Below are 18,120 nucleotides of genomic sequence, written 5' to 3'. Positions count from 1 at the left end.
GTGTACGTGGATCTAATCAAATGTCTGCCTGGTGAACGATACACGAGCTTGTTCATCTTTGCTTACATAACAACCAAGAGGAGGAGGAGGAGGAGGAGGAGGAGTTAAAGGTGAAAAGAAGTAGGAAAAAAAAATCCAATTATGTAGGAAGGAGTGAGACGAAGGAACCATTTGTGTCCTCTTCTTCCCTCCTCACACACGCCTACCACTATATTGCCACACTATTTTTCTTATCTAGCCCGCAATTCCCTCTTCCTGTCTCTTCCCCTCCCTCTCCTTCACTCTTCCCATACCTTCTACACCATATAACCGCCCCTTCATATCCTCCATCTGCGCCCCACCCTCCTACGATCCTACTAACCTCCTTTTCTTCCCCTCCTTCCCTTATCCGAGTTCCCATATCATAAGGCGCGCCCGTGCTACACCTTGCCTTGCTAAACCAATATCGAGGGCACAATGGCCGCAGCTCACATATATATTACAATTTTATTATACACATGAATCACGTTTTTTTGTCGAGGATGAGGGAAAAAATATGATGTCCCGTAGAGTTATGGTCCACATCCGCGTGTGACAGGTGCTGGGCCCACCTTATGTCCAGGCCCTTCCTCTTGCTCTTCGTCCACGTCCTCGTCTTCCTCTCCCCGCGTCTCCTTTAGCCAGGTTTTTCCTCTTTTTTTTTGGCCGCGTCTTTGTTGTCGTCATTGTCGTTCTGGTTTTCCCGGTTTCCCTTGTCTGGGTTCTCGGTTCTCTCTGTATACGCGTTCTCAGGTTTCTCATTCTCGTTTTTCTTTCCTCTTTTTCTTGTTCTTACGTGTTCTCGTCTTTGTAATGTTGTGGTTGTCGCTTTTTTTTTTTTTCTTTTCTTTTTCGGTGTTCTTGTTCACGTACCTTCTATTTCCTCGTCTTCTTAGCCATCGTCCTCGTCAGTATTCCCATCGTCTTCCTTTTTCCTCCTCCTCCTCCTCCTCGTCCTCCTCCTCCATCTCTACCTCATCATTATCCTCCCCATTTTTCTTTCCCCCTTTTTTCCCCTTCTGCTCCTCAGGTCCCATATATAGATTATTTCTTTTTGTACTTTTTTTTTTTTCATATGAGGTCCTTTGTTGTCCATTGCAGTCTTTTTGTGTTCAACTTAGGCCTAATCTATGAGTTTTTTTTTCTCTATATCAGTACGTCCATATATCTTTCCTGTCAGGTAATCTTTACTCTTTTTATTTATCTCTGTATCTATGTATTTCTCTGTGTATGTATCTGTCTGTCTGTCTGTCTGTCCATCCGTCTGTCTGTCTACCTATTCATCTCTTTATCTGTTTTTTTTTTTTATTTATATTTCTATCTATCTATCTATCTGTTTTATCTATATCTACCTATCTATCTATCTATCTATCTATCTTTCTACCTTCACCCAAAAGTTTACCTATCTATCTCGGCCATCTGTTTATCCATAGTCATTTCCCCATCACATCTGTCCCTTAAGCGTCACAGACTTCCGTTATTGGCACAACATATGCCATCTTCATAATATCGCCATAGATTTTCCTTCCGCTCCACAGGATGGCACTCGTTTTTGTAGTGGGTACTGAGTTATAATGAACGATGTAGTGGAGCGGAGAAGGTGGAGATTATCTTGAGTGGCTCTGCCTGTGTTATGGTGCCGCGATGTCTTGGCATTGTTTAGAGAGAGAGAGAGAGAGAGAGAGAGAGAGAGAGAGAGAGAGAGAGAGAGAGAGAGAGAGAGAGAGAGAGAGAGAGAGAGAGAGAGAGAGAGAGAGAGAGAATGTGTATTTGTTAGTGTGTATGTTCCTGTATTTCTATGTGTGTGTATATGTTTCTGTATTTCTATGTGTGTGTCCCTGCGTGCGTGTGTATCATGTGCGTCCTTGGGATCCTTCTCTGTCTCTATCTGTTGAGGCTGTGTTTGCAGGCCCGAGGCAGCTGACGGGGCAAGAGAGGCTAACCCACGTGGAGGTAATACGTGGCTTTGATGTGAAACCGAGGGCTGACTCAGGTATACGTACATTCTCAGCAGGCAAGGCGCTCCTCCGCTTGCCTGCTTGCCTAGGAGACACCCCTGGATTGCTGAGTTCCGGTAGCAGACCAGCTTGCTTCACAACTGTCCTGTGCCGTTTTTACTCTCCGCTCCCTCTTCGCTTCTCTCCCTGCATCTGCCTCCGATGAAACTATAAGTGAGGCTGGTGCTGTTAGTGAACTTCGCTGCTCGAAATGGAAGGTCCATTCTCCGAGGCTAATGGATGCCTTTCCAGTACAGGGGAAAAGTGTTAATAGTACGTTAAGTCCTTGTCGAAAACAAGGAACACTCGAATGCGACTGGCCGAACATGTGCTTCCTGAGGCGAGAATCAAAGTAGCAACTCAATGTTACTTTTCTCGCTAACTGAGCTCCACTTAAGTGTGCTGAACGGCCCGCAGCACTCTCGCTGCTAACAACAGAACACGGCTGTCTTGCATTTAGTAGGACATGGAGTATTCCGTTCTCCTATCAAAGGTTCAGGGAGTGAACATGCATGCGCCGTTTTACCCTATCGTTTCTGCCGCAGTGTTACAGATTCAGTACCTATGTTGCATGTTTCTCTTATGCTACTACTGCAATGAACACAGTTTCTGAGCATGATTCGAGACCTGCTTGTGTGGTGGCTGAATTAATCGATTTCCGTGACTTTGTGTTGCGACTACGATTGGTAACCTGTTTGTTTTCCTTCTCCATGCAATGTATTTTCAAGGTAGATCAAAATTTTCTATGTATTTTTATTAGTCGGGCATCACACAGGCAAAATTTTCCACCCGTAGTTCTGTGTTAATCTAGAGGATGCAGTGCCAGCCATGGTCTCTACGACACTCTGTGATAACGCCAAAAAGAAAACTACAGTGTTACAGAACTCGCCACGCAGTAGGCGTAACTGGTAATACCAAGTTGAGGGACGCCAGAGTTATTAGAGGTCGTTAGGGTTTTTATTTGAAGATAGCGGAGAAACGTTGATGGTGGAAGATAAACAGTGAATCAGACAGAGACAGGCGGGCAGAGAGTCATGCAGTTGAGTGTTCCAGCAGAGCGAGCAGTCACACGGAACGTTTCTGAATAATTGTAAAGGATAACCTGGTGAGCTGCATGTCTCGAGGGACGGACACTGTTCACCTCTCCCGCTAACTTAATAGCGGCCCTCACTCCCCAGCTGGCGCGGCAAGAAGGATTGAAAAGTCCAATAACTCCACTCCATTTCGCTAGAAACTTGAAGAAATAGGATTGATTTTAATTGCTTTAGTTGCTGTTGGTCTGAGGAGAAGCGGGAAAGAGACGGTAAGGTACTTCGTGTATTCCGCTGCAGCACGCCACGCACCGCCCGGTATTGAGTCTCCGTATTGACCAGCGGGATGAGGCAGGGCGAGGCGGGCAGCGGGGTGGAGGGGCGTGGAGGCTCAGTTTTTAAGAACTTCTAAAACACTAACACGTATTATTCTTCACCACGAAATGCATTGTGAATTAAACGAACCGTAAAAAGTTTCACTGAAATTCAATCGCTTGAAGAAAGAGGAAGCACTACGGTGGGCCTGATCGCCTCATCTTAACGTTCGCTTGGTGTTGCTCCTCCCTCCCCTCGCCGCGCCTCACTTCCCCTTTCATCATTTCAGAGAACCGAGAGAGTTGTGACAATTAAGGACCATCTGAGGGACAGCCGTCCCATGTAGCTACAGACTATACCTATTTCCTCCGCCACGTCCTCTCCTCCTTACACTGATCCAGTGGTCTCAGTCATTCCTTCATAATTAATTCCTTAGTCGTGATATACTCCGTAATCACATTCCGAGGAAGATCTCTAGGAAAAAACTATGTTCCTCTCTCATCCTGCGCTTCCCTGCCGCCTTTTCTCACTCATTCCTTTATAAATATATTCGTCTTGCATTTCTCCAAAGAAGACAGTGTCTCTGAGCGATGTGTAGCGTTGCTTTTGAAATCGTAACTTACGTCATTCTTACACTATATAAAAAGAAAACAGTCGAGACTCGAAACCTTTCTCTCTCATTCCTTTGTAATTCTCTAAAGAAGGCAGTATTACTAAAGATATTTACCGTTGCTGTTGAAATAGTAACTTATATCATTCTTACATTATACAAAAAAAGAAAGTACTCGAAACACGAAGCAAGGCGAGGAAAAGTGTTTCGGGAGTTTCCTTTTAAAAGAGTGGAAATCGCAGGAAGAAGGGAGGATTGCGGGAGGCAAAACTGCTTCATAACACTCCCCCCCCCCCCGGCACATCTCATCTCCCTCACAGCCTCACTTTTCTTTGCGAAGTTTGTATTCCTCCTTCAGCGCGTGGAGGCGGGAGGGGCACTAGTGGCGGAGGCGGCAGGGGAGAGGTGGTGGGGCCGGTGAAAGTAAAGAGGTGTGTAAGATGTTGCTCATCCACCTCATTGACTCGCGTGGGCAGCGGGAGGCCGACTTTTGGTTTCTGCGTGATGGTATTGTGTTGTGTGTATGTGTGTGTGTGTGTGTGTGTGTGTGTGTGTGTGTGTGTGTGTGTGTGTGTGTGTGTCTTCAATATCTGATTCTTTAGAGATTTATTAAAGCGATTTATAAAATCTGATAACACGACCTTAATTTTCCTCTGTGATTGTTTTTTTTCTTGTTATTCAGCAATAATAAGAGCTTGACCTTGCATATTCCTCTAAGGTTATTTCAAGGCTTAAGATCAATAATCAAATTTCCTATTAAGGGAATTTGATTATTGTTACGAACGAGGAAGCAATTGTATGATTTTAAGAGCAACATTCTTTAGCGAAGGACTTTTTACCTTTCATCGTCCTTCAGATCGCCATTAAGCAGTACAGCCAAGATTCGGAGGAGTAGCAGGCCATCTAGTATATTGGGCTATCCATATACCGTCCTTCCACCCAATCCACCCGATCGCCAATTCATTAGGCACTTTACTACCCATCAGTCCGAGTCCCTTGATCTGTCCCCATCCAGCCAGCCGTAGATTTGTCTCCCTTTAAACCTCTCCTCCTTCCTATTTCTCCCTACCTCCCTTACTTCCTGTGTCTCTCTGCCTCTCTATCGGCTTCCCTGTTTGCCCCCCTGTCTGCCTCCCTTTCATCCTTGCCTTGCCTCGCCGCTGCCAACATAGTTAACCTGAAGCTGAGGCGCAATAGGGTCGGGCTGGTCGGGTTGTGTGGGGGTGAAACGACACGACGGGCTAGCTGGGGTGTCAAACTCGAGGGACCGAGGACCACTATGGGCGATGACGTTCCCTTGCCTGCCTCGCCTTAACTTATGCCGTGTGTGTGTGTGTGTGTGTGTGTGTGTGTGTGTGTGTGTGTTTATAGGGTAGTCAGCCGCGTGGTTATGTCACTAAATCCTTAATTGGTAACCGGTTCTAAGGCCTTGCTTAAATCCAGCCACAATTTCGGTACAAGACTCACCCTCTGCTCAGTTCCTTGCTCTCCTTCTCTTCCTTCTCCCTCTCCTTCTCTTCCTCCTCAACCATCAACCTATTATCCTCCTCCTCTTCCTCTTCTTCGTGGTGCCTCTCCTGCTCCTCCTCTTTCCCCCCTTCATCCTCATCCTTCTTCCTCTTTCTCTTTCTGTTCCCTTTCCTCTCTCTCCCGCCTGCTTCTGTTCTCCCCGTGTAGCAATTCATTCAGCGTCGGTAGTCGTGGCGGGGGTCGTTCTGCTGGCGTGTACCTGCGTCTCGGCCATCTGTCTCGCTGTGCACGACGTATCAGCCTTCTGACGTCACGAATCTGTTGCTGGTATCGAGTCATTTGTCTCTTGTTTACACTTGTCCCTCCTGGCAGGTTGACATTGCAGCCTGGGATATATTAAGGTAGCCATAGCTTTCTTTTGCTTATCAAGGAAGTGTAGTGTAAGTGTTGCGTTTTCTTCTGGAGTTGTATTCCATGTGTTGTCGGGAGAAGGACCTCCACCATGTGTTAGTCTCGTTAAAAAGTGTGTTTCCAGGTCTTGGTGGTAAACTCAAGCATCACTGAACAGTTCCCGGACTACAATGAGGCACTGGAACTGTAAAATGCTTTGAGAGATGAGGAGAAATGTTCATTTGGCCAAAAGAATTATGTGATGTTCTACCAAATGTTACAGGTAAAGAAAATAAATAGATGAATAGATAAACAAGTAAAGACAAGTAAAGTAAAGTAAATAAATAAACAAGTAAAGATTCAGTAACTACTTGAACCTATCACACCTCTACTCAGAAGGAGGTCGTTAAATTTTTCTTAATCCTTGAGATGTAATATAAAACTCTGTAACTCCATGTATCAATTTATATTTAGTTTATAATCTTGAAATTCACTTGACTTTGCGGCATCATCTCTTGGGGCAACTGAATACGTGACGAGGCATTTTGTAGGTGCAGCTCAGATCTTACGAAATACGTGTTCTCATTCTCTGAAGAAATCTGGTACACGTGGAGGAAGTCAAAGTAATTTTTTTCTAGTCTGCTAAGCTATTATTCCTTAATTGGATTTTTTTTCTCTCTTTCTCCAACTCTGTGAAGCGCTGCCCTTTTGTGTGATTGCTTTGTGGGATTGCCAGAATTTCTTTACCTTGTTTGCTTTCTCGTCTGCGTTAATCTTTGCTTTTGCTCTTCTATCTCTTCATCTCTGTTTGTCTGTCTGTCTGTCTGTCTGTCTTTTTGTCTATCTGATATCATTCTCTCTCTCTCTCTCTCTCTCTCTCTCTCTCTTCTCTCTCTCTCTCTCTCTCTCTGCTATACGTATCACCCGGAGGTCTGCTAGTCAGAACGTGAAGTCAAAAGAACATGTTCTCTCGCTATTTACACTCTTGAGTCGTGCGTCGCCCTTCCCTGTGGTGGCATGAGTGGATGACCCTCTGCCTCGCTGAATGGGATCCGTATTTTTCCTCTGTTCGTGCTTTACCACGAACACTTGTTAAATTGTTCTATTTGCCAACGCTTGCTATCTAACCTCTGTCAACCAGCAAGCACTTTGACTAATTCCTTATTGATTACAACAGCAAATAGCACAGTAATGGTTCAACACATTTCCTTTACAATAATTATGTCTCCAAATTACGCATTTACTGTATTATAACAATTCATGTTGTATATATATATATATATATATATATATATATATATATATATATATATATATATATATATATATATATATATATATATATATATATATATATATATATATATATATATATATATATATATATATATATATATATATATATATATATATATATATATATATATATATATATATATATATATATATATATATATATATATATATATATATATATATATATATATATATATATATATATATATATATATATATATATATATATATATATATATATATATATATATATATATATATATATATATATATATATATATATATATATATATATATATATATATATATATATATATATATATATATATATATATATATATATATATATATATATATATATATATATATATATATATATATATATATATATATATATATATATATATATATATATATATATATATATATATATATATATATATATATATATATATATATATATATATATATATATATATATATATATATATATATATATATATATATATATATATATATATATATATATATATATATATATATATATATATATATATATATATATATATATATATATATATTAATTAAACCGAATAACACTTTATTAATCTTCAACTTGGGAGCAGCAAAAAGAGCGTCTTTCTTTTCTTTATATTTTTTCCTCTATTGGCCAGAGTCCTTGACACGTAAAAAAAGAATTCCATTTGATTTATATAGTCTATAGTAGATACGTTTTTCTATGCTCTGATCTAATATAATTTTTCCCCTAGATGCTTCTCTTGACCGGCCATTCCCAGGGCTTCACGGATCAGGCGTCAGCTGACCAAAGTAAGTGATATACGTATACTAAGATATTTCCACTAATACTTGGTAATGTTAGGTTAAAGCAACATAAAAAGACATACACTAAGACAACTGTATGAACACCAAAGTCAGACACACATACATACGTACATATAATGCATATAAATTGGTTACCATATTGGCTCCCCTCTGGTTGACTTTTTTTTTAAATTCTCGGGAGAGGGAAAATAGGGAGCTTTTTCCCTTTTTTCCCTTGGCCAGCTTCCTGCATGTATATAAAAAAAGATGGACAAGCAGACAGACATACAAACAGACTCAGAAAGAAAAGAACCGATGGACAGACAGACAGACAAGCAGGCAGCATAAATGTGAGCAAAAACGTAACAACACACACACACACACACACACACACACACACACACACACACACACACACACACACACACACACACACACACACACACACACGCACACACACAAGCTTATTGGAAAACGCATCGAGTTTTCTTACTGCGAATACATTTTTTGTCATACTTCTCGCTACTGCATCCGTATTAAATTTTCATTTCCGTCTCTTCCCGGCCCTTTACTGTATCATTTAATCTTCTTAGTCTAAGCTTATAAAGAGATTGCTCGCGTTTCATTTCTACAGCTAAACAGTTTCCTTACTAAAAATTTTACTCTTTTCATCGTATATAAAAAAAAAAAAATCTAGTCGGCTCACTATTGGCAGCTTCTGTTATTACATCGAAAATAAAACTCTGATATTTTTAGCAAACTTTTTTAGGTTTTCGACCAGATATCGAGAAATCTGAGACGGTAACACGAATACTTGGTTATATGGAATCTGGATGGCTAGGTGGAGTGGGTGAAATGGAAGGTTGAAGGGTGGAAGGGGCGGGGTGAAGCAGGTAGGGTGGCGCAGGATGAAGTGGTAACGCGAAAAGTATTATAGAACGGGGGATGGAGGAAAGAAATAAACTAGTGAGTGGGGAGGATAGAATAGAAAGAATTAGATGGAAAAGCGTGAAAAGCAAATAAAAAAATGAAGATGGCGGGGTCAGTGAGGGGAGAGGAAGAGTAAGGGAGGGAAGAAGGGGGAGGAGAGGAAAGGGCGGGGCCAGGGTGAGGAAGGGAGGGACGGGGCAGGGATGTTGTTTTAGGAATCGCCATGTTTTCCAGAATTCTTACGTTGGGATTGTCAAGAAGAATAATGTGAGATCTGCATGTCGTGTGTGTGTGTGTGTGTGTGTGTGTGTGTGTGTGTGTGTGTGTGTGTGTGTGTGTGTGTGTGTGTGATTTGATGGAGGTTGAGTAATTTTTATGATTTGTATGTTCTGCGTGTACGGATGCGGAATATGTATGCATGCATGTATGTATGTATGTATGTATGTATGTATTTATGTATGTTTTGTGGGGCAGGTGCGGGTGTGTGCGCGTGACTGCTCGCTGTAAGCGTACATGTATGTATGTTTTATTTCCTTTTGTTCCTCGTATGGAAGAAAAACCATGTGAAGTTTTCCAGACTTTTGTGGAATCCTGTAATAACTCTGGCGACGGAGACGACAAAAAACACACAAACAGACACAGACAACACGGACACTGGCAGCATACAGAGGCGATCACGGCGGGAGTGTAGAAGGTACAGATGGTGATGATAATGATAATGATTATGACGATGATGATAATAATAATAATATTAGTAAGAACATCAACAGCAACACAGTAGCAACAACAACAACAACAACAACAACAACAACAACAACAACAACAACAACAACAACTACTACAGTAAAATCCCTCTCATCCGGCATTCGAGTATCCGGCAGCTTCAAGTATCTGGCACATTTTTTCCCCGAGCCTTAAAATCAATAAAAAAATCAATGTGTACTCATAAAATCGATTAAAATTCCCGCGCGAGGCATACTTTGTCCCCTCGCCACCAGAGCACACTGCTTCGCGCCACCCGCGGCCCACTGCACTGTGTTTACTCAGTGACTCAGTCCCGCGTGTGCACTGTTTATCGCCTGACGCCTTCATCATGCCTAAAGTTGTAGAAAAGAGGAAGCGTGTTGTGCTTACACTTAAGCAGCTGATCAGATCAGCTGCTGATTAAGATCAGCTGATCTTTGTTATGGTAAGATGCGTGAGTATAGGGTGGTGATTGTGGACATAATTTCACTTCTATTCAAGTAACCGGCAATATTCACGTATCCGGCATGTCGGCGGTCCCGTTGATGCCGGATAAGAGGGATTTTACTGTACTACTACTACTTAGTACTACTACTACTACTACTACTACTACTATTACTACTACTACTACTACTACTACTACTACTACTACTACTACTACTACTACTACTACTACAAAAATAATAAGTGCCTGTAAAAGCAACCACAAAAAAGAGTAAAGCACACACACACACACACACACTCACACACACACACACACACACACACACACACACACACACACACATCAACACCTCATTCCATTGAAATACTGAAGGGGACGATCAGTCTAATTCATCCCTTTCCAATTCCAGTGCATTATCAGCAAGAGAGAGAGAGAGAGAGAGAGAGAGAGAGAGAGAGAGAGAGAGAGAGAGAGAGAGAGAGAGAGAGAGAGAGAGAAAATAAGGAGTCCATTCGTCCCCTGTCTCCACTGCGAGGTATAAAAGTAAGTCGTTGCAGGAGAGGAGAGAAAGAGAGAGAAGAGGGTCGCGAGACGAGCGTGACGGAAGGGTGTGTGTCCTCAGTGATGCTTCGTTTTATGGGGAATATAAAGCCCCGCCTTTTCTAAGCTGGTGGGCGGCGCCTCTAGGTGGGAAGGGCGAGGGGGAGGGAGAGGCAGATGTAAAAACTTATCCGGGTGTTGCGGGGAAACAATAGATCAGAGTCTCGCGTCTGGAAAACAACAATATTTCAATGAAAGGTTGTTGGGACACAGAGAAAAGAAGGAAACGAAGGACGGAGGAAAAGTAGGAAGGCGGAGAGAAAGGGAGGTAAAAAGTAAAGACGAGGGAGAATGGAGGAGAGGGAGAGAGGAGGACAGAAAAACAGGAGGTAAAATGTACATGGAAAAAGGCGAGTGAAAAACAATGTATAAGCGAGAGAAACGTGGAGGGAAAGGAGAAGATAAGAAAGAGGGAAAGAAAACGGGGAAGCAAGGCGAGGAGGAGAAAAGAGGATTTTTGAACGTAAGCTATATTCTTGGCAATAACTTGTTTATGATTTTCTTTATTTGCTGTAATGTTTAACTCAAGGCACAGCAATTCGAATCACACCCTCATTACTCAGAACGGTAAGCATTTAAATCATGGGTTATTTGTGCGATCAGTGAATAACGCGATTATCCAGGTTCACCACAGACTTACGATTCAATTCCTGTATGAAGTAAAAAAAAAAAAAAAAAACAAGTCTGGTAGCATTCTTATCTCTCCCCTGGTCACTAGTAGGTCAGTGAGTCACCAGGACACGAGAGGGCGAGGGACATGACGAGCTTAAATTAGATATCTTCATAACGTGTAGCTTTTTATTGAATTATGCTGCGAAACAACGAGGTCATAAAGGCGCCAGGTTGGAGGGAGGTCTGCATTTCTAAACGTCGTGAGCTCTCATTGCAACAGTTTTAAGAGGCTACAGGTATCATTTGCCAGGATCTTTTCAGCGTTTCCAGATGATACAGAATTCATGTTACACTATTACTGGAATCATGAAAATATCCTTAGCACCCAAAATACTCATACCATCTACTAGAACTTGTTAGCAGTAGAGATGAGGGCGCCGAAACATTTTGAGAATATGCACCATTGAAAGAGCACCACCTCTTCCACCGAGAAATGATGCCACAAAGCCATTCGACCCATCCATAAACTGTACTATCCACGTTACGCACGAGCTTTATGCAATAACTTCACATTTCACTGACTCGCTATTATTATTCCTTTGAGGTGAGTCACGATGCTGTGCGGGGACAGTACACCAAACAGTATACCAAACAGCCCCCAACGCATCCTCTGCTCCATTCCCTCCTCCTTTGAAAGCCTTCCTCTCGCCTTCCCTTTCTCCTCCCATCCATGACCATCTCCTTCAGTTACCATCCCTTCCTCACTTAGGCCACCTCCTCCACCCTCCCCTCCCTTCACTTTCCCATTCCCTCGGCCGTGGAGACGACAGTTGCAGATGACAGGTGGTGGTCAGATCTCCGCAGCAACAAACACTTAACTCCTCCACTTTCCTCCCTCCAGACCCGTGGCTTTCCGCGCCAAATCCCCAGTGACGTCGCTCAATGACTTAATTAACTTTGACTGGAAACTCCCACCAGTGGTCTTGCGGTATTAGTTTGGATATACGAACTAATTTCTTCGGGACTCTTCACTACCTGAGCACTGTGGCGGCAGGTGCGTCTCGTGTTTGTTTGGGTTCGATCGCTAAATGCACGCTGATAATGGAAGTCGACTGTACTCAGGAATAATTTGGCTGTTTATTTTTTCTTTTACGTGTTGTATGAGTTTTGTTTGCGGAAGAAAGCGAGCGTGACCTGTGCATGTTATCATCAATGCTCCATGTGTAATGTGTCAGGAGAGGAATGCGTGGAGGAAAGTCGTGTTAAGATGTTTTATGTGCCACGAATGAGGTGTCCGGTGTGCAGCTGGTCGGTCGTGCTCCATATGCACACGTGACCAGAGCTGCATCGGCTACTTCATGACCACGACGGCTGAGTACGAGTAAACAAGGATTAAGTTTGGGTCATGATGATTATTACCTTACCCAAGAGGTCAAGAGGTCTATGCACTCTCACACACACACACACACACACACACACACACACACACACACACACACACACACACACACACACACACACACACACACACACACACGTACTCTCTCTACCAATACATAACGCGTGGGAGATATCGTTTCGCCATCATACACTCCCAAACCAGGACACCAAAATAGATCTCAAATTTTTATATCGCTTAATATTGCCGTCTCCTTGCTCTCTTGTGTTCATATGTTCTTAATGTGGCGCTACGCATACGCACGTCTCCAGCATGTCAGCCACACTCTCATTTCCTCCCTCACACTTTCATATACAGTAGGTGTCGTATTAACACCGAAACCTTTCACGTGTTCATGTCCTCACGACAACCCCCCCGGCACGCAGTCACATTATAACATGGCAGGATAAACACACACGGCCACGCTCTAACGCTACCACACCTCATCTGCTTGCCTCCAAACACCCAGACACAAGGAATCGCTCATGCTGAAGCCTCCCTCGCTTATGCCACAACAAAGGTGACACTAAGGCTGTGCGGGCGCGTCTTCCTGTAATAGCTGGCAACCTCCTCATACCAACATTCGGCATGCCTAATGAGTGTGTGATATTCTCTCAGTATAGACAGTGTATGAAGTCTTTGTGAATATTACCCAAGTCTTTCAAGAATGGCGGGAATATGCTTTGGTGTGCTTGTGATTCTCTCTTCTCGTGGCTTACTGGCTTATTCATGTTGGTCTGTCAGTCGTTCTATCTGTTTGTGGGGTCTGTGGGTCTCTGTCTGTCTGTCTGTCTGTCTGTCCGTCTCTCTCTCTCTCTCTCTCTCTCTCTCTCTCTCTCTCTCTCTCTCTCTCTCTCTCTCTCTCTCAACTCCTTCCATTGCTCTCCTCGTTGTCTGACTAAGCTCACAATCACTGCTAACATGACCATACCGTTGTGAGGATCTTCATAATTCATTCCCCCTTCTCGTCTCGTCCTGCCTCACTGCTGCTGTCGAGGAAGTGGACCTGGCGTTCCGTTCCCAGCCTCTTGGAGTAGCCTAGCGTCCCCTGATACTGAGCCTCTATTGTAGGCTGGAGATGAACAGGATGATCCAGATGTGTGCTGAGGGACGACTATCAGCAGTAACAAGCTCTGTCTTCACGGCGAGGCTGGTCACGGTGATGGAGGGAAAGCCAGCCTCGTTCTCCAGGCGTACTCCATTACCTAATGCCTCAGGTCGTCACAGCTTGAATTTCAGACCTCCACGCCTCCGTTAATAGGCGCAGGAAAGGTGAATTAATGCAGCTAGTGTGCGAAGATGAAGAGCAAATATCTGATTATGTTCACACCATTTCCGGTCCAGAGGTCACCAGCGAGATCAATACCAAGCGTGAGTTTTGTCGCTCCCGCAAACAGAATGCTGATCAGTGGGGAGTGACGCGCCGGGGACTCCTCCACGCTGCCCATAGCATCCTGTAGGAGAGAGAGAGAGAGAGAGAGAGAGAGAGAGAGAGAGAGAGAGAGAGAGAGAGAGAGAGAGAGAGAGAGAGAGAGAGAGAGAGAGAGAGAGAGAGAGAGAGAGAGAGAGAGAGAGAGAGAGAGAGAGAGAGAGAGAGAGAGAGAGAGAGAGAGAGAGAGAGAGATCACATACTCATAGCAATAAAAAGAAAGAACACTTTCAAACACAAGTATGAGTAGTGGAAGTCGTGTCAATAAAGGGGTAATAGCAAGGTAATAAGAAATATCCATTGCAGTAGATATTCCTGGTTCATTAAAGACCAAAATAGCTCGAGAGCTGCTAGTTGAAACGATACGTACAATAATAGGTATTTAAAGAAAATTGACACATGAAGAATAATGGAATCGACTTTGGATACATTAAATATTAAAACATCGAAATACAAAATCAATAAGTCGACACAAATGTTCCAGACAAAATAAATGAAATTAATAGTTAATAAGACGATGCAGGAAGGAACGCTCCAGTGAATGACGGCAAGGAAGTGGCCACCAACTGGCTTAGTGGGGCCTCCCTCCTCCACCTCCCTGCGGCGCCCTTCAAGGAACATGCAAGGACTGGAGCATGGCAGAGCAGGGAGGCTGAACTTACTGTCTTAAAGTGACGTATATGATGGCAAGTCTCCTCTCCTCCCTGTCCTGCCTGGATTGCTTTCTCTCTCTCTCTCTCTCTCTCTCTCTCTCTCTCTCTCTCTCTCTCTCTCTCTCTCTCTCTCTCTCTCTCTCTCTCTCTCTCTCTCTCTCTCTCTCTCTCTCTCTCTCTTCTTAAAAGAGTTTTTCACTTATATTCTTAAGAACCTCTTCCCCCCGTCCCTGCCCCTCCCTGCTGCCAGACATGGGCGGCCGAGGTCACGTTCAGCGCTTTAGTCTTATAATGGTTGCTCTTATCTGCAGGTGTATCTGCTTATAGACACCTACACACACCACTAGGCCCCCTCAAACACACACACACACACACACACACACACACACACACACACACACACACACACACACACACACACACACACACACACACACACACACACACAAACAGGTATATCTGTACGTACGTACACGAGGCACACTGGGAGAGGAATGCAATAACGTCCGCTCATTCATACATAATGCACGTGATGAAATGTAGATCGGGTGTTCCACACAGAAATCCACCCAGGAGGGAGCAAAGGGGAGCATTACATTCATACCGATATATATATATATATATATATATATATATATATATATATATATATATATATATATATATATATATATATATATATATATATATATATATATATATATATGTGTGTGTGTGTGTGTGTGTGTGTGTGTAATAATAATAATAATAATAAACGGTTTATTATTTAGGCAGTTGACAAACTGAAAATGTACATAGGGGATGGGGAAAACTTAACATTAATCCTAAAGGTAAGTCTAATCTAGGAGGGAAATACTATCGATTGATGGCTCGCACCATGGTGGGAATCGCACTGAGTCTGTACCGGTCCGTGCGCGGCGCCTTCAGGGGCGTTATTTTGTTGTGGTGTCTGGTGGCACGGACAGGGCGAGGCGCGTCGGGCGGCAGCATGTTTGTGTGTGTGTGTGTGTGTGTGTGTGTGTGTGTGTGTGTGTGTGTGCGCGCGTGTGTGTGCACGTGTGTGTTGGCACATCGTTTACTTATTGGAATTCTGTTCGATAAGAACTTCCAAGAAATAATGCAACTTTTTTTCAACATATCGGTGTTTTTGCACATTGGTACTGCTCTATAAACACAGGTGCAAACTGTCTGTGTGTGTGTGTGTGTGTGTGTGTGTGTGTGTGTGTGTGTGTGTGTGTGTGTGTGTGTGTGTGTGTGTGTGTGTGTGTGTGTGTGTTACGGTTCCTTCATACATGCATATCGCAAGCAATAAAGAAGCAGTGTTCTCGGCATCCTCCCTCCCCGCGCTCCGGACGTAGACTACTACTTGGGCACCAGCTTGGGACACACGCAGGGAACAGCCTGGGTTATTTTGTCAGGTTGATTCTTCGTTGTTACCGTTGAACTGTTGAATATTGCTGCTTAACAACCCGTTGCAGGAACATCAGCATTCCTCATATTACCCTCTCGTGCCGGCTGATAACTGGCAAATGGCTGGCGAGTCAATAAGAAAAAGTCTATTCTCAGCATAGTAAATAGAAGAGTATATTTGCTTTTCACTCCATTTGGTCGTAATGCCTTTTTCTCCATTTCTGTTCTTATAATAAGATCCTTTCCTTCGTCAACACACGGGAGTTACTGAGATGTCTCTTTAATATGTTTGTTACTAACCCTGAAGATTGTTGATCCATACCTTGCCGATAACTACTTCCAGTACGAGAGGAACACCTACTTCACACTCTTCGGTGCCGTGACGTAATGCAGGGAGCTTGCTGGCTGTACACAAGTCGTTGTCCGATGAGGCCAAGAGGAAGTGATAGAGTCTGTTCACCAAAACGCGTAACGATAAGAACATTAGAAGACAGGAACTTGAGGGAAGCTACAAGAAGTCATCAGACCTAATCGTGTTGGGTCTTGTATAAAACCGTTCTGTTTGTGAAGTAGTCTCTTCTTATACCTTTTTTAATATAACTTTACTAAGCTTGAACTCGTTAATTTCACTCATTTCTGGATTAATGATCCTTATGGTCTTGTCTACATCACCCTTGTTATATTCGTTATATCAGTTAAATATATCTGTCAGATCCCATTTACTCTGCCTAAGAAACGCACATTCAGAAACTTTAACCTCCTCCAACACAGTGGTCAAGACATCACACATCTCTTGTATACACGAATGGCGGGGGAAAGAAAAAAAAATCTTAATAAGAATAACTGTCTAGTGTAAAGTCGTAGTTTTTAGTTTTACTGAAGCGGCCAAAAACTAGTTAATTATGTTTTCGTTAACGTCGCCTTGCATGTAATACTAGCGAAGACTGGCAAAAATTCCATTAGGTAAACACACTCCCCTGGCGCCTCTTTCATAAGGTGGGGAAAATAACTACGGATCGAGGATGGGAAAGACAAAGTGAGGGAGACGTGAATTTCAAGTCGGGAGGCAAGAAAACCAGGTAAAGCTTGGTAACAAGGTAATCGTAGGAGATGTCTGTCTGGCCCACCTGGTCTGCTCGGAAAAGGTGCTCGTTCTCGGAGACAACAGGGATTCAGCAGGTAATGTTGTTTAAGACAGTCAACAGTGTGTTTCCAGGTAGCCGCCAACACACGCACGGCAGAAAGCAAAGGGAGGCGACACTAATAGAAGCGTTTTATTCATGAGTTTTTCTTTACCTGCAGCAGATCTCATGGTCTTACGTGATTCACGTGTGCTACAGATACTCCCCGGTGTCATAATAAAGACTTGAGCACCTCTTAACGCCATGTTTTATACCAAAATTATTTTAGAGTTGGAAAAAGAAAAAGTGACCGTGAACATGGATACTGGAGAGAAGCCTGTTATTTTTCTAAGGTAACTCAATGATATAGTAAGAGTAATTACTCAGCTCTGTAATGAATCTTAAAAATGCTGATTCTTTTTATGTGGTGGTTCCAAATCAATAAGCAAATGCAGTGAGGCGGGCATCCCTCCGCTGTGTGATTTCTTTCCGACCTTCCCAGACTCGGCCTCACCCCTCAGACCTTCCCTAAGTCTCCTGTTCATCTTTAACCTTCCACAAGCATCTCTCAATCCTGCCCAACCCTTCCCATCGTTCCCTTACCTCGCTCAAGTCCTCTCCTCTCCTCGCTCATTCTCAGAGTCTCTCCCCTCTTTAGAAAACCTCATGTTGTTGCTTTCCCACATTCCCTCTTTTTACTAATTGTTACTGCATCTCTCTCTCTCTCTCTCTCTCTCTCTCTCTCTCTCTCTCTCTCTCTCTCTCTCTCTCTCTCTCTCTCTCTCTCTC

General features: G+C 43.1%; 1 protein-coding gene across 2 annotated transcripts in view; it reads left to right on the top strand.

Annotated features, from left to right (window-relative positions):
- The window catches only part of LOC135100814 (uncharacterized), a 186,700-nt gene that overhangs the window by 51,398 nt on the left and 117,182 nt on the right, over positions 1-18,120 (top strand). Inside the window, exons 3-4 of one of the 2 annotated variants that reach the window (XM_064004161.1) lie at positions 7,898-7,955; positions 16,554-16,919. In XM_064004161.1, coding sequence (XP_063860231.1) covers positions 7,898-7,955; positions 16,554-16,741 — 246 coding nt within the window. In that variant the 3' untranslated portion in view covers positions 16,742-16,919. Of the gene's footprint in view, positions 1-7,897; positions 7,956-16,553; positions 16,920-18,120 lie in introns of those variants that run through there. The other variant, XR_010268927.1, reaches the window with a different exon arrangement.

Source organism: Scylla paramamosain, chromosome 5 (genome assembly GCF_035594125.1).
Source record: "Scylla paramamosain isolate STU-SP2022 chromosome 5, ASM3559412v1, whole genome shotgun sequence".
NCBI classification, from domain to species: domain Eukaryota; kingdom Metazoa; phylum Arthropoda; class Malacostraca; order Decapoda; family Portunidae; genus Scylla; species Scylla paramamosain.
The sequence above is the reverse complement of the archived record's forward strand: the minus strand, read 5'-3'. Positions and strand labels throughout refer to the sequence as shown.